Source organism: Rana temporaria, chromosome 9 (assembly GCF_905171775.1).
Source record: "Rana temporaria chromosome 9, aRanTem1.1, whole genome shotgun sequence".
NCBI classification, from domain to species: Eukaryota; Metazoa; Chordata; class Amphibia; order Anura; family Ranidae; genus Rana; species Rana temporaria.
This window is the reverse complement of record NC_053497.1, coordinates 145,219,653-145,236,739: the sequence shown is the minus strand read 5'-3', so window position 1 is coordinate 145,236,739 and position 17,087 is coordinate 145,219,653. Positions and strand designations below refer to the sequence as shown.

Here is a 17,087-nt window from a genome sequence, read left to right as displayed (position 1 = left end):
GCCTAATGTACCACCAGCCACAGAATACAAAGTTGTTTGCTGTCAGGTGAACGCCTGCGGCCGTTGGCAAATTTTTGGGGCCTGTACTGTCCGCCACTCAATTTTATATCCGGTGAATAGCTTAATGTACCTCCAGCCACAGAATACAAAGTTGTTTGCTGTCAGGTGAACACCTGTCGGCTAATGTTTTGGGCCTGTGATGGCCGACACTTACTTATGTATCCGTTTATTCACTTAATACATCTGATAGGTCAGTGTCCATGTTGTGGGACTATTTGTGCACAGCTAGTAAGTATTTTGTGGCTGTAAATATGACCTACAGGTTTTTAATATTCGCCTGCATTAAAGTCAATGGGGCCCGCCACGAACTTGCGGTTCGCGGACATTTGCAAAATTTTGCGGTTAGCGTTCGCGAACCGTCCCGTCAGATGTTCGTCCATCACTGGTAAAGGGCACCAGAAGTGACGCAGGCGCTCGTGGATTGACAAGCTGTATTTATGTTAATAATGTGAGTACCCTATATGATGTCTAAAGCCTCGTACACGCGACCAAGTTTCTCGGCAAAAACCAGCAAGAAACTTGCTGGGAGATATTTTTTTGCTGTGGAAACCGGTTGTGTGTATATTTACTCGACGAGCCAAAAAGAGAGCAAGTTCTCTATTTCCTCGACGGGAATGGAGAAACTTGCCTTGTCGAGTTCCTCGACAGCCTGAGGCCCCGTACACACGATAGAATCCATCCGCTGAAAAATCTCAGCGGATCGGTTTCAGCGGATAGATTCTATGGTGTGTACATTCCTGCGGATATTTATCCGCGGAAATTTCCCAATTCCAGCGGATAAAAATTTGTAGACATGTCTACAAATCTATCCGCTTGAATTGGCTCCCGCGGATCGATCCGGTGGTCTGTACAGACTCACCGGATCGATCCGTCCGAAGGGATCCCCCGCATGCGTCGTAATGATTCGACGCATGCGTGGAATTCCTTTTATGACAGCGTCGCGCACGTCGCCGCGTCATCATCGCGGCGACGGCGCGACACGTCATCGCGAGGGGATTTCGGCGCGGATTTCGAGTACACTCCATCGGATCCAAATCCGTGGAAATCCTCGAGAGGATTTATCCGCGGATACGGTCCGGTGGACCGTATCCGCGGATAAATCCTCTCGTGTGTACTAGGCCTTACAAGGAACTCGACGAGAAAAACGATGTGTTTCGCCCGTCGAGTTCCTCTGTCGTGTGTACGAGGCTTTATATGTAATAAACACCATTCGTTTTTAAAACATACTACACTATTCTGGGATTGCTTTCACCTTCCCCCTGCTATTATATATGCACAGCATTTGGGGATCCAATACTGTATACCACGGACTCAACAGCCGCTCCCTAATCCCAGTGACCATACTTATACCTTCCAAGGGACCATACAGGCAGGCTGGACCACAGCTAACACCTTCAGGCCCCGTACACATGTCCGAGAAACTCGACGAGCAAAACACATCGTTTTGCTTGTCGAGTTCCTTGTGAAGCCGCCGAGGATCTCCGCGAGCCGAAATTTCCCATTGAACAACGAGGAAATAGAGAACATGTTCTCTATTTGGCCCGACGAGATCCTCGTCGGCTTCCTCTGCCAAAAGTGGACACACGACCGGGTTTCTCGGCAGAATACGGCTCCGATCGAGTTTCTGGCTGAATTCTGCCGAGAAACTCGGTCGTGTGTACGGGGCCTCAGGCTTTATCTACATGCTATAACCTCACAGCAGTGAGGTAAGTGGCCATCCATTTATCTCAGCAAAAGGCACTGAAGAGCCATCACTTGGCACTCATCACTTTATGTGTGATTGCACACTTCTGGACTTTGTTTGCATTATCACATTTGTGATTCAGCACGTTCACCCATGAACTTTTGTATTCTTTTGTGAAAGTTTACACAGCATATGTTTTTATTTACATTATCTGCAGTTCAGATACGTGTATTTATTTTCTAGTACCGTCAGGACATTTAGGCACTTTATTGATTTGCACTTTACTTTATTGCCACTTGCGCAAAACATTCTGCACCCTGCACTGGTTTTATATTATTGATTTTAAGCGTTTGCTTTTTATGATAATTTTAGTATATATAACAACAGCTCAGCACTACTTTTTATATACGCATTTACAGGGTATGACAAATTTGCTTGGAATCTAGGAGCCAGCTAAAAAAGCTAGGAGCCAGAAAACACGCCCCGTCCCGCCAAGCTCGCGCGCAGAAGCGAACGCATACGTGAGTAGCGCCGGCATATTAACGGTATTCAAACCACACATGTGAGGTATCGCCGCGATTGGTAGAGCAAGAGCGATAATTCTAGCCCTAGACCTCCTCTAACTCAAAACATGCAACCTGTAGAATTTTTTAAACGTCGCCTATGGAGATTTTAAAGGGTAAAAGTTTGTCACCATTCCACGAAGCGTGACATGTTGGGTATCAATTTACTCGGCGTAACATTATCTTTCACAATATAAAAAAAAATTGGGCTAACTTTACTGAAAAAAGTGTATTTTTTCCCCAAAAATGTGCGCTTGTAAGAACGATGCGCAAATACTGTGTGACAGAAAGTATTGCAACGACTGCAATTGCGACCAGGCGCCCGGATTTTGTCAAAAGCCCAGCGCATTTACTTAGGTTGTGGTTCACCTCTCAGTGTTTTGTAGCCGTTGATACATATTTTTTCACATCCTCAGCAATCACTTAGCTGTTCCACAGTAGCGCGGGAATACCTTTATATCTATTTTTAGCTCTGATCGCTGTATAAATGTCAGTGGTCCCAAAAAAAGTGTCAAAAGTGTCTGATTTGTCTGCCACGCTAAAAATTGCAGATCACTACTAGTAAAAAAATAATAATAAAAATGCCATAAATCTATCCCATAGTTTGTAGATGCTTTAACTTTTGCGCAAACCAATCAATATACACATTTTTACCACAAAAAATGTAGCAGAATACATATTGGCCAAAACTGAGGTAGAGATGTGTTTATTTTTTTTTTTATTTATTATAGCAAAAAGCTAAAATATTATTATTATTATTTTATTTTTTTTTAAAACATTTTTGTTTATAGGGCAAAAAATAAAAACCGCAGAGGTGATCAAATGCCACCAAAAGGGAAAAAAGGACATACATTTAGGTAGTTCCGTATCGCAAAAAATTGCCTGGTCATTAACGGGGCAAATCCTTCCGGTCATTAAGTGGATTAAAAACAATGTCAGAATACAATGTCCCTGCAGTGGGGGGGGGGGGGGAGGAGTGATTGGAGGAATCTGGCTGAATGAAATAAATGAGCAGTGTAAAGCCAGCTTTACCCACCAATTGGATTTCATTGGCCCAGATTCAGGTACATTTGCGCTTTATTTGCGGAGGCACAGGGCAACGATTTTGCCCTGCGCCCCCGCAAATATTTTGCGCTGCCCTCGATTCACGGAGCAGTAGCTCCGTAAATTGCGAGGGCGCGCCGCCAAAATTGCCTGGCGTAACCGCGCGCAATGTAAATGATCCCGCCGGGGGCGGGAATCATTTAAATTAGGCGCGCTCCTGCGCCGAGCGTAGAGCGCATGCTCCGTCGGGAAACTTTCCCGACGTGCATTGCGGCAAATGACGTCGCAAGGACGTCATTTGCTTCAGAGTGAACGTGAATGGCGTCCAGCGCCATTCACGAATCACTTACGCAAACGACGTAGATTTTAAATCTCGCGACGCGGGAACGTGGGTATCCTATAGCATTGGCTGCGCCTGCTATTAGGATGTGTAACGTTGCGCGAAACCCGACGTACGCAAACTACGTAATTTGCGTACGCAGGGCTCGCGCAACGTTGTGAATCGGTGTTAGTATGCAATTTGCATACTATACACAGATCACAATGGGAGCGCCCCCTAGCGGTCATCGCTAGAATGCAGCCTAAAATCTGCATGGCATAAGAGCCTTATGCCACGCAGATTTTAGGCTGCAGTCGGCGTAGCGATGTTCCTGAATCAGGAGCATTCGCTACGCCGGAGCAAGTAAGCAATTGCGCCGTGTAACCTATGGTTACACAGGCACAATTGCTTCTTGAATCTGGTCCATTGTTTATTGGCAGCAGTCAGAGCAATAGGACATGTTAAACCATTTGCGGCGGCAGGTTGTTTTACGGCGGCAGGTTGGCTCTGCTGTGCAAAATCACGTAATATAACGCGATTCTGCATTGCGGCCGCTAGGGGTGTGCGCGCACCCCCTGCTCGCCCCTGGTGCCAATTCGAGTGCCCGGCGGGCACGATCACCGCCGGGCACCCGCGATTGCTCGTTACAGAGCGAGTACCGGGAGCTGTGTGTGGAGAAGAAATGACAGATCGCTGTTCATACAATGTATGAACAGCGATCTGTCATTTCCCCTAGTCAGTCCCACCCCCCCTTCAGTTAGAACACAATGAGGGAACATAATTAACCCCTTTCTCGCCCCCTAGTGTTAACCCCTTCCCTGCTAGTGACATTTTTACAGTAATCAATGCATTTTTATAGCACTGATCGCTATAAAAATGCCAATGGTCTCAAAAATGTGTCAAAAGTGTCTGAAGTGTCCACCATAATGTCGCAGTACCGATAAAAATTGCAGGTCGCCACCATTACTAGTTAAAAAAAAATATTAATAAAAATGCCATAAAACGATCCCTTATTTTGTAAACGCTATGGGCTAGATTCAGCAAGGATATAAGACGGCGTATCTCCGGATACGCCGTCGTATCTCTGAGTGCGGGCCGTCGTATCTATGCGACTGATTCACAGAATCAGTTACGCATAGATTTCCCTAAGATCCGACCGGCGTAAGTCTCTTACGCTGTCGTATCTTAGGCTGCATATTTACGCTGACCGCTAGGTGGCGCTTCCATATATTTCCGTGAGGAATATGCAAATTAGGTAGTTACGCTGATTCAGAAACGTACGTCCGGCCGGCGCTTTTTTATGTCGTTTACGTTAGGCTTTTTCCGGCGTAAAGTTACCCCTGCTATATGAGGCGTGTCCTATGTTAAGTATGGCCGTCGTTCCCGCGTTGAGTTTTGGAAATTTTACGGCATTTGCGTAAGTCGTTCGCGAATAGGGCTAGACGTAATTTACGTTCACGTCGAAAGCAATGACGATTTGCGGCGGAATTTCGAGCATGCGCACTGGGATTTTTTCACGAACGGCCCATGCGCCGTTCGTAAAAAGCGTCAAATATGCAGGGTCACAGTTAATATACATAAAACACGCCCACATCATCCACATTTGAATTGGGCGGGCTTACGCCGACACACATACGTTACGCCGCCGTAACTAAGGGCGCAAGTTCTTTCTGAATACGGAACTTGCGCCCAAATTTACGGCGGCGTACCGTAACCGCTTGCTGACCGCCCACCGTAGTTTTACGGCGGCAGGTTGGCTCGGCTGCGCAAAATCACGTAATATAATGTATGAACAGCGATCTGTCACTTCCCCTAGTCAGTTAGAATACAATGAGGGAACATAATTAACCCCTTCCTCGCCAGTGAAATTTTTACAGTAATCAATGCATTTTTATAGCACTGATCGCTATAAAAATGCCAATGGTCCCAAAAATGTGTCAAAAGTGTCCGCCATAAGGTCGCAGCACCGATAAAAATTGCAGATCGCCACCATTACTAGTTAAAAAAAAATATTAATAAAAATGCCATAAAACTATCCCCTATTTTGTAAATACTATAACTTTTGAGCAAAACATTCAATAAACACTTATTGCAATTTTCTTTTTACGAAAAATATGTAAAAGAATACGTATCGGCCTAAACTGAGGAAAAAAAATGTTTTTTTTATATATATTTTTGGGGGATATTTATTACAGCAAAAAGAAAAAAATATTCATTTTTTTTCAAAATTGTCGCTCTATTTTTGTTTATAGCGCAAAAAATAAAAACCGCAGAGGTGATCAAATACCACTAAAAGAAAGCTCTATTTGTGGGGAAAAAAGGACGCCAATTTTGTTTGGGAGCCCTGTCGCACGAGCGCGCAATTGTCAGTTAAAGCGACGCAGTGCCGAATCGCAAAAAGTGGCCTGGTCATTGACCAGCAAAATGGTCCGGGGCTGAAGTGGTTCAGAATAGTAGCTGTACTTCTCATTGAACAGACCTGTGTTTCTAGAATAAGTGGCACTGTAGCTGAGCCTTTTTTTATCACACATTCCACAGCTGAGAAGACAGTTGAGTCCCTGAAGTGTACAATGAAAGTGTCGCACAATCAGCAATCCATGCAGCGTGGCATTTGGAAGGTCAAGCAGAGACATAAAAGCTACACACTAGGTAGTGCCTACATCTTATTTGTACGTACAATAATAGCACCAGGGGCCATGTCACACAACCTGGTTTCAGATGTCTGGAAACACACAGCTATCCCTCTAATAGGAGCTCATTTGATTATCATAGTGTGTAATGACAGAGGAGCTTGCATAAACACATTCGCAAACATTCATGGCAACGATCATCAGAAATAAGTGGCAGATGACCCAGGAAAAACCTCTGCATTTAAGCAGGCTGCATTTATCATTTTATAATTTCATAGCAAGCTGAAACTAGAAGAATAGCCTGGGGTACAGTGCCTGGAAAAAGTATGCATACCCCTTGAAATGTTTCCACGTTTTGACATTTTTCAACCAAAAAATAAATGTATTAAATTGGGATTTTATGTGATGGACCAACACAAAGTGGCACATAATTCTGAAGTGGAAGGAAAATGATAAATGGTTTTCAAAGTTTTTTTTGGAAATAAATCTCTGAAAAGTGTGGGGTGCATTTGTATACAGACCCCTTTATTCTAATACCCCTAACTAAAATCTAGTGGTACCAATTGCCTTCAGAAGTCACCTAAATGTTGTATAATGTATGTCATTTGAATTGCAATGGATGCCGAGTAGGCATATTTATGTATGAAATAAGAAAAGAAAAAAGATAAAAATAAAGTGGATTAAAAAAAAAAGAAGTCACCTAATTAGTAAATAGAGTTGTAGCACCCCCTTACTTTCAGTATGGTCACTATGCTAAAGTTAGTGGGGAATGGGAGAGTTATTTTTGCTCCCATTCACAATTTTCTAAATTGTGGGCTGCTGTCATTCCGGAACTGTCCTGTAGGTCAGTCTGCGCTCCAGGGGTTCTGGTTGATTCCACCCCTGGGCGACAGGTGGTGCTAGAGGGGTTCTGGAGGACTCACTTTTCCCCAGCAGCCAATTGGAGGAGTCTTTCCCTCGCAAGGCATGCTGGGGAGGGGTATATCTGTGACAGACGCCATCTTTATTGGTTCTTCCCGCGGGTTCCAGGTGCGGCATCCACCTTTAGGGTGCGCGCATCCAACGGACCACGGCGATGGCCTTCCAGGCCGGGGTCGCATGCTACGCGGAGCTCCATATTGCAGAGAGGGGCCCCAGTGACTTGCTGGGTCCCCCACTGAACTGAGAAGATCCCAGGCTGGGGGCCGCTCGATTGGGGGGTCGGCTTGAGGAGAACCCGGAGGCAGGTTGTCCAACAGAGCTTGAACGAACCATCGGGGATCTGGTGACTGGAATGCTGACAGGTACTCTTGCTGTCATCCGGTGACCTATGTTCAATCTACTGGGAGGATTCGCTCAATTCGTCCATTTAGCTCATTCAAGTACTAGGCCTGTGGCAGAGGCCCTAGAGTTAGGTCTATGGCAGAGGCCTGTTCCTCCCAGCAACACAAAGTGACACTTCGGCTGCCAGGCTTGTGGCAGAAGTCTGTCCGGGGGCACTTCACCAACTCTGGCTAGAGTGGCGACGAATGGTGACTACTATTATTGTGCTGCAGAGAGCAGGATTGCTCTTTCCATATCCAGGCCTGATACCGCAAGTTCTCTATCGCTTCATCAACCTTTCCTTCCTACTGCATGTTGATGTTGGCTATGTTGGGCCTGAAATAAAGCATTTGAAAATCTTTCTTCGTGTACTGGACATTCGCTCACTACTTTATTCATCAGTTACACCCCTAGACAACACTGAGGTAACTTAATACGCCGATCCCAACAACAAACCAGCGGCTCCTTCGGGGGTAGCGCTACAGAGTCCATTTGTGTGTAATTTAATCTCAGTATAAATCTGCTTCTGCGAAGCCCTCAGAGGTTTGTTAGAGAACCTTAGTGAACAAACAGCATTATGAAGACCAAGGAACACACCAGACAGGTCAGGATAAAGTTGTGGAGAAGTTTAAAGCAGGATTAGGTTATAAAAAAATATCACAAGCTTTGAACATGTCACAGAGCTCTGTTCAATCCATCATCCGAAAATGGAAAGAGTATAGCACAACTGAAAACCTACCAAGACATGGCCGTCCACCTAAACTGACAGGCCGGGCAAGGAGAGCATTAATCAGAGAAGCAGCCAAGAGTCCCATGGTAACTCTGGAAGAGCTGCAGAGATCCACAGCTCAGGTGGGAGAATCTGTCCACAGGACAACTATTAGTCGTGCACTCCACAAATCGGTTATGGAAGAGTGGCAAGAAGAAAGCCATTGTTGAAAGAAAGCCATAAAAAGCAATGTGCTCCGGTCAGATGAGACCAAAATTGAACTTTTTGGCCTAAAAGCAAAACACCATGTGTGGCCGAAAACTAACGCTGTACATCACTCTGAACACACCATCCCCACCGTGAAACATGGTGGTGGCAGCATCATGTTATGGAGATGCATTTCTTCAGCAGGGACAGGGAAGCTGGTCAGAGTTGATGGGAAGATGGATGGAGCCAATTACAGGGCAATCTTAGAAGAAAACCTGTTAGTCTGCAAAAGATTTGAGACTGGAGCGGAGGTTCACCTTCCAGCAGGACAACGACCCTAAACATACAGCCAGAGCTACAATGGAATGGTTTCGATCAAAGCATATTCATGTGTTAGAATGACCCAGTCAAAGTCCAGACCTAAATCCAATTGAGAATCTGTGACAAGACCTGAAAATTGCTGTTCACAGACGCTCTTCATCTGACAGAGCTTGAGCTTCTTTGCCAAGAAGAATGGGCAAAAATATCACTCTCTAGATGTGGAAAGCTGGTAGACACATCCCCAAGACTTGCAGCTGTAATTGCAGTAAAAGGTGGTTCTACAAAGTATTGACTGAATACAAATGTACACCACACTTTTCAGAGATTTATTTGTAAAAAAAAAAAATGAAAAACATTTATCATTTTCCTTCCACTTCACAATTATGTGCCACTTTGTGTTGGTCTATCACATAAAATCCCAATAAAATACATTTAGGTTTTTGGTTCTAACATGACAAAATGTGAAAAAAATATGTTTTATTTAAATCAGCACCGGGGACAGTACAGTACTTAAAGCGGGGGTTCACCCTTAGAGGGCACTTTTCCCCCTTAGATTCCTGCTCGTTATTACTAGGGGAATCGGCTATTTATTTTAAAATATGTGCAGTACTTACCCGTTTACGAGACGCATCCTCTCCGTCGCTTCCGGGTATGGGCTTCGGGAATGGGCGTTCCTTCTTGATTGACAGGTTTCCGAGAGGCTTCCGACGGTCGCATCCATCGCGTCACGATTTTCCGAAAGAAGCCGAACGTCGGTGCGCAGGCGCAGTATAGAGCCGCACCGACGTTCGGCTTCTTTCGGCTACGAGTGACGCGATGGATGCGACCGTCGGAAGCCTCTCGGAAGAATGTCAATCAAGAAGGAACGCCCGCTCCCGAAGACCCATACCCTGAAGCGACGGAAGAAGATGCATCTCGAAAACGGGTAAGTACTGCTCATATTTTAATACAAATAGCCGATTCCCCTAGACCGAACGAGTAGGAAGCTAAGGGGAGATTTTTTTTTTTTTTTTAAATGGGTGAACTCCCGCTTTAAGCTCTGTACAGGGAATGTAAGGTGTTTATATCAGGTCATACATGGGTACTTACGCTGCTTGCATTAACAATATTGATATATTCATCTCTTATATCTTCCTGGAACTCAGCTTTAATTGGGTAAGAAAATAAGTTGGAATGCCAATTACCTGTTCCTTAGGTTCCAACTCCTTTGGTGTTATGGGCTCATCTGAAAAAGAGGCGCGGAAATTCTGGGGGCAGAATTCTAGAGCAAAGAGGAGAAAAGGGTATTACCACTGAAGGTAGGGCAATCACATAGTAGTGAGGCCATTATGAATATATAAGTAGTGTACTCACCTTCGACTCCAAGACCATCGGGGAAAAGAAGTCCTTGTACAGCACAACAAATGTCTTCAAAGATACAGTCCTCCTCTCTGTCTGCATCAAACTGGAAGTGGGGAACCAAAAACAGAACTACTTACTAATCTGACATGAGAGGATTACCATTGCTGATCTCCTTATGAAGATGCTATTTGCCTGTTTGTTATGCTGATCCACCGATCTCGCATCGTCACCGACACAGTATGCAGATCAAGAAAGTCACAGAAAAGTCAGCAGCCTTTATCTATATACTTGTTTTGGGTTAGTGACTCTGACCAGTGAAGCCATGGGATCAGCATGATAGCCAGACAACTAGCACTTTCAGAAGCAGAAGTTAGAGGTTTACTTTAAAGCTGGGGTCTGAAACTGGCGGCCCTCCAGCTGTTTCAGAACTACAAGTCCCATCATGCCTCTGCCTGTGGGAGTCATGCTTGTAAAAGTCAGCCTTGCAAAGCCTCATGGGACTCGTAGTCTCGCAACAAGAGGGGGGCCGCTAGTTTGAAACCCCTGCTTTTGCGGGAAAAAAATAGAAAATGAATATAGCATATTTATCATCGCTTCATTAAAGTCATATTGTAATTTAATATTCTTAAAAACTACCTTTCATTTTCCATCTGCAGTTCTATAATTTTCTGTAAAATGCCATATGGCAACCTGGAGGCGTTCGGTATACAGATGGTATACAGAACGCCCCCCAGATATGTCATTTCCTGCTTGTGTGATTGGCTCACTGATTTTCCCAGAAGTCTGCACTAAGATACAAGTCAGATTTTGGGCATCCCCTACAACAAAAATGTCATGTATGCTGAGATACTCCCAAAGGGAATCACGTCTAAGGGGGTGGAGACCCTACTACTTTCCTCATTAGAACCCCAGCAAGTTCAGCAGCTGATTGATAATTGTGAAATCAGTCCCATTAGATTTACTTACCACATGGACAGACACAGACAAACGGCTATATCTGCCGAATAGCAAAAGGAAGGAATGTGCAACAAAGTTTGTTAAAATCCCTGCAATGTACATAGATCACCCAGAGGGGAATGTTTTTTGGTTTTCCAGAGGTTGTTGGGGGTTCCTTGAGCGGTGTCTGATTGTTTTCCCATCTGATGGGGCCACTGGATAGAGCCAGCAACATGACACCAATTAACTGTTTGGCTGTTTGTTGGGGTGGCATTGTGACTCCCACTGTAAGGGGGGCATTCTTCCCTGATCACCAATGTAAGGGGGGCATTCTTCCCTGATCACCAATGTAAAGGGGGGCATTCTTCCCTGATCACCAATGTAAGGGGGGCATTCTTCCCTGATCACCAATGTAAAGGGGGGCATTATTCCCTGATCACCAATGTAAAGGGGGGCATTCTTCCCTGATCACCAATGTAAGGGGGGCATTCTTCCCTGATCACCAATGTAAAGGGGGGCATTCTTCCCTGATCATCAATGTAAAGGGGGGCATTCTTCCCTGATCACCAATGTAAAGGGGGGCATTCTTCCCTGATCACCAATGTAAGGGGGGCATTCTTCCCTGATCACCAATGTAAAGGGGGGCATTCTTCCCTGATCACCAATGTAAAGGGGGGCATTCTTCCCTGATCACCAATGTAAGGGGGGCATTCTTCCCTGATCACCAATGTAAGCATTTTTTCTTTTGACCACCAATGTAAGGGGAGCATTCTTCCCACTGATTACTAATGTAAGGGGGGAATTCTTCCCTGATCACCAATTTAAGGGTGATAATCTTCCCTGATCACCAATGTAAGGGGGATGGGGGGTTTCTTTTGACCACCAATGTAAGGGAAGCAGTCTTCCCATTGATTACTAATGTAAGGGGGGCACTGTTCCCTGATCACCAATGTAAGGGGGGATTGGTGGGGGGGGGGATTTTTTCTTTTGACCACCAATGTAAGGGGAGCAGTCTTCCCATTGATTACTAATGTAAGGGGGGCACTGTTCCCTGATCACCAATTTAAGGGGGGTAATCTTCCCTGGTAACCAGTATAAGGGGGTAATCTTCCCTGATCACCAATGTAAGGGGGATGGGGAGGTATTTTTTCTTTTAACCGCCAATGTAAGGGTAGCAGGCTTCCAATTGATTACTATGTAAGGGGGGTAATCTTCCCTGATCACCAATGTAAGGTGGGTAATCTTCCCTAATCACCAATGTAAGGGGGATTGTGGGGGGGGGGCATTTTTTCTTTTGACCACCAATGTAAGGGGAGCAGTCTTCCCATTGATTACTAATGTAAGGGGGTAATCTTCCCTGATCACCAATGTAAGGTGGTAATCTTCCCTGATCACCAATGTAAGGTGGAAATCTTCCCTGATCACCAATGTAGGGGGTAATCTTCCCTGATCACCAATGTAGGGCAGTAATCTTCCCTGATCACCAATGTAGGGGGTAATCTTCCCTGATCACCAATGTAGGGCAGTAATCTTCCCTGATCACCAATGTAAGGGGTAATCTTCCCTGATCACCAATGTAAGGGGGTAATCTTCCCTGATCACCAATGTAAGGGGGGTAATCTTCCCTGATCACCAATGTAGGGCAGTAATCTTCCCTGATCACCAATGTAGGGCAGTAATCTTCCCTGATCACCAATGTAAGGGGCATAATCTTCCCTGATAACAAATGCAAGGGGGTATTCTCCCCACAAATGTAAGGGAGGCACAGTCTTTCCACTGAGCCTTAATGTAAGGGGGATATTCTTCCCTGATCACCAATGTAAGGGGGTAATTTTCCCTGTTCACCAATGTAAGTGGGTAATCTTCCCTGATCACCAATGTAAGGGGGTAATCTTCCCTGATCACCAATGTAAGGGGGGTAATCTTCCCTGATCACCAATGTAGGGCAGTAATCTTCCCTGATCACCAATGTAGGGCAGTAATCTTCCCTGATCACCAATGTAGGGCAGTAATCTTCCCTGATCACCAATGTAAGGGGCATAATCTTCCCTGATAACAAATGCAAGGGGGTATTCTCCCCACAAATGTAAGGGAGGCACAGTCTTTCCACTGAGCCTTAATGTAAGGGGGATATTCTTCCCTGATCACCAATGTAAGGGGGTAATATTCCCTGTTCACCAATGTACAGGGATAATCTTCCTTGATCACCAATATAAGGGGGTATTCTTCCCTGTTTGCCTATGTAAGAGAAGGGCATTCTTCCCTGATCACAAAATGAACGCATTCTTCACTAAAAGAAAGTACTCCCAAGTACTATAAAATGTTTCAATCAATTCAAAAACAAAATGCAAAGATGATGTTTCTGTGGCCAGCAAAGGAAACCATCAGATGACTCAACCCAACAGGCTCCAAGGCCCAGATTCAGAAAGACTTACGCCGACGTATCTACTGATACGCCGCGTAAGTCCATCTATGTGCCTAATTCTCAATACAAGATACGCCTGAATTTTGGCTTGATCCGACCGACGTAAGTCTCCTACGCCGTCGTATCTTGGGCGCATATTTACGCTGGTCGCAAGGGGCGCTTTCATCGATTTACGCGTTGAATATGCAAATGACCGAGATACGCCGATTCACGAACGTGCTTGCGCCCGTCGCATGAGTATACGCCGTTTACGTAAGGCGTACGTCCGGCGTAAAGATAAACCACCAAATAGGAGGCGCAGCCAATGCAAAGGAATGGATGACGGAACAGTCGTCGGATTTTACGTAGTTTACGTAAGTCGTACGTGAATGGGGCTGGGCGTAGGTTACGTTCACGTCGTTGCCATTGACCCATCGTATCTTAGGGCGTAAATTCGACGTGATTCTGAGCATGCGCGCGCATGCGCCGTTCGTTCGGCCCTTCATTTACATGGGGTCATGCTTCATTTTAATACATCACGCCCACTTCCTTGCTACTTTGAATTAGGCGGGCTTACGCCGGACAATTTACGCTACGCCACCGCAACTTACGGAGCAAGTGCTTTGTGAATACTGGTCTTGCCTCTCTGTTTTACATCGGCGTAGCGCATATGAGATGCGCTACGCCAGCCAAAAGATGCGCCGCTCTATGTGAATCTGGGCCCAAGAGTTTTGTTTGTTTTTGCTCTTATCGAAAAGACATATCTGTTGATTCTGCCAGAAGTCCAGTACTATCCTGTCTACTCTGCAGAGTTATCTCAAGCAATTTTAGCAGCAATGTTACCTCGCAGGGTTGCCAACCGTCAGTAAATTTACAAACAGTTTGTAAAATCTGTAATTTTTGCATCTGTCCATGAATGTCCATCAAGGACGTGTAGTCTGATGTACACGTCCTTGAGGGACATTCATGGACAGATGCAAAAATTACAGATTTTACAAACTGTTTGTAAATTTACTGAAAGTTGGCAACCCTGTTACCTCGTGAACTACAGAACACCTCAGCCCTATGCTATGGAGATAAGGGGAGAAGCAGATATTCTGCAGAACTAACACACTTCGGCCCCATACACACGAGAGGATTTATCCGCGAATACGTTCCAGCGGAACGTTTCCGCGGATAAATCCTCTCGAGGATTTCAGCAGATTTCTCTGCGATGGAGTGTACTCACCATCGCATTGAAATCCGCGCCGAAATCCTCTGGCGATGACTAGGGGTGCAACGGATCAAAAAACTCACGGATCGGATCGATCCTCGGATCAGGAGTCACGGATCGGATCATTTTCGGATCAGCAAAAAAAAAAAAGGGTCCGTTTTTTCATTGGTCCAAAAAGAAAAAAATATATATATATATATATATATATAAGAAGGCCAGTATGGTGGCCTGAGTTTATGGGAGGAGCCCGGAGGGTATTTAAGCAGCCCACTCACACATGCTCTTTGTCGGTTCAGTGTGCAGTACTACACGTCACTGGGCCGACTCTTCCCAGCTCACCTCATGTCCGTGAGTCTGCGCATTCAATCGCATTCGACATCGCAAGCGCTTTGCGGCTTCTCCCTTCATGGTCTTCGCCGGCGGTTCCCGCTTACTGTCGCAGGTAGGATTCAAACCTTTTCGTATCTTGTGCAATCTTGCAATTCGTTATGCTTCCTATCCTGCATCCCTTTTGGGAAAAAACTGCCTCTGAGTTACTGTTGCTTATGTTTCAACATCATTTGGCTCAGGCATAATACATTTGTAACTTCCTTCTGCCAAACATACGATTCATTTGTAAATCCATTTGGAGATTGACATGTGTTTGTATGGGTTCTTTGGCAGATTGAGGTGGTAATTGGACTCACATGGTGCCTTCTCTGCACTTGATTAGCCTGGGGGGATGGGTGGTTGGTAGGTGTTCGGTTTCAAAGCAAGGGGTAGCATACACTCTACAACCAATTTGTATCAGATTCGTTCAATACTCCTTACTATCAATTCGTATCGGATTTCATTTCATGCATTTTACAACCATTTTGTATCAGATACATTGCATACTTTCTACCGTTGTCATTCATTGTTTCCCCCATGTCGTGTGTTTTAGTTCCTACAGCGGAACTTACGAATTGCTTGTACACGGCTCTTCTCTCTCATTTATTGACTAAAGTTATTGCCTGTGCGTCATGCATGGCGCCACAATACACTCTTGGGATGTGTTGCACATCCACTCCAGTCCAAAGCAAACCCAGTCGCACGTTCACTGTCCCAGGTAGGATTCGTTAGCTTGTTTGTCATGTCAAATTCGTGGCCACTCATGGTGTCACCTGTACCATATGTTTGGTTCCCGCAGTGGAGCTTACAAAGCATTGATACGTACTTCTCGTGTTCTATTTTCTACACCAAACCTCGTTGTTTTGCCCCATGCACGGCATCACGCTACACGTTCCCGACATGTTTCACTCCAGCCACAGTCCGCCGCAGACTCACTCGCATGGCCCACTGTCGCAAGTAAGATTTGTTATTACATTCTTTATGTCTTATCAATTTGCTACCATTCGTTGTCTCCCATATCGTTCATTAGTGGCCCCTGCGGAACCTACGATTCAAACAGGCGTTGTCCTTCTACCTTATACTGCTTGCTTAAGGTACAAACAAACCAGGTGTTTCTATCCTTTCTCAGTAACCCAATTCTTATTGATTGAGACCTTGCAACCATGCAAATCATCTCAGCAGTCTGATACCCTTGCTGAGACCCTTGCAACACATGACCCTTACAAAATGAAAAAAAAAATATATATAAAAAAAAAAAAAAAAAACAATTGCCGCCACGTAATCTCAGCCCAGCAACCTGACACCTGTTGAGACCGTTGCAACTACGCAAAATTCGTCTCCACAGCCTGACACCCTTGTTGAGACCCTTGCAAACGCAATACCGTCTCAGCAGCCCCACACTCATCGAGACTTGCAACCACACAAAATCGTCTCAGCAGTCTGACACCCTTGTTAAGACCCTTGCAACACATGACCCTTACAAATAAATAGATAAAAAAAAAATATATATAAAAAAAAAAAAAACGCAAAAAAAAAAAAAAAAAAAACAAAAAAAAAAAAACGCAAAAAAAAAAAATATATAAAAAAAAACGCAAAAAAAAAAAATAAAGTGCAGAAAAAAAAAAAAATTGCCACCACACAATCTCAGCCCCACAACCTGACTCCTGTTGAGACCGTTGCAACGACGCAAAATTCGTCTCCGCAGCCTGACACCCTTGTTGAGACCCTTGCAAACGCAATACCATTTTAGCAGCCCCACACTCATGGAGACTCTTGCAAGCACACAATTGTCTCAGCAGCCTGACACCCTTGTTAAGACCCTTGCAAACGCAATACCGTCTCAGCAGCCCCACACTCATGGAGACTCTTGCAAGCACACAAAATTGTCTCAGCAGCCTGACACCCTTGTTAAGACCCTTGCAACACTCTTACAAAACGCAAACAAAAAAAAAAAAAAGCAAAAAGAGATATAAAAAGTGGAGAAA

At 44.9% G+C, this 17,087-nt stretch overlaps 1 protein-coding gene across 2 annotated transcripts in view; it reads right to left on the bottom strand.

Annotated features, from left to right (window-relative positions):
- AK1 (adenylate kinase 1) overlaps positions 1-17,087 on the bottom strand; it is a 169,510-nt gene that overhangs the window by 96,730 nt on the left and 55,693 nt on the right. For both annotated transcript variants that reach the window (XM_040324751.1, XM_040324750.1), the window contains 2 exons: positions 10,193-10,283; positions 10,024-10,100 (listed from right to left, as the gene is read on the bottom strand). In XM_040324751.1, the coding sequence (XP_040180685.1) occupies positions 10,024-10,100; positions 10,193-10,283 (168 nt within the window). The remainder of the gene's footprint in view (positions 1-10,023; positions 10,101-10,192; positions 10,284-17,087) is intronic.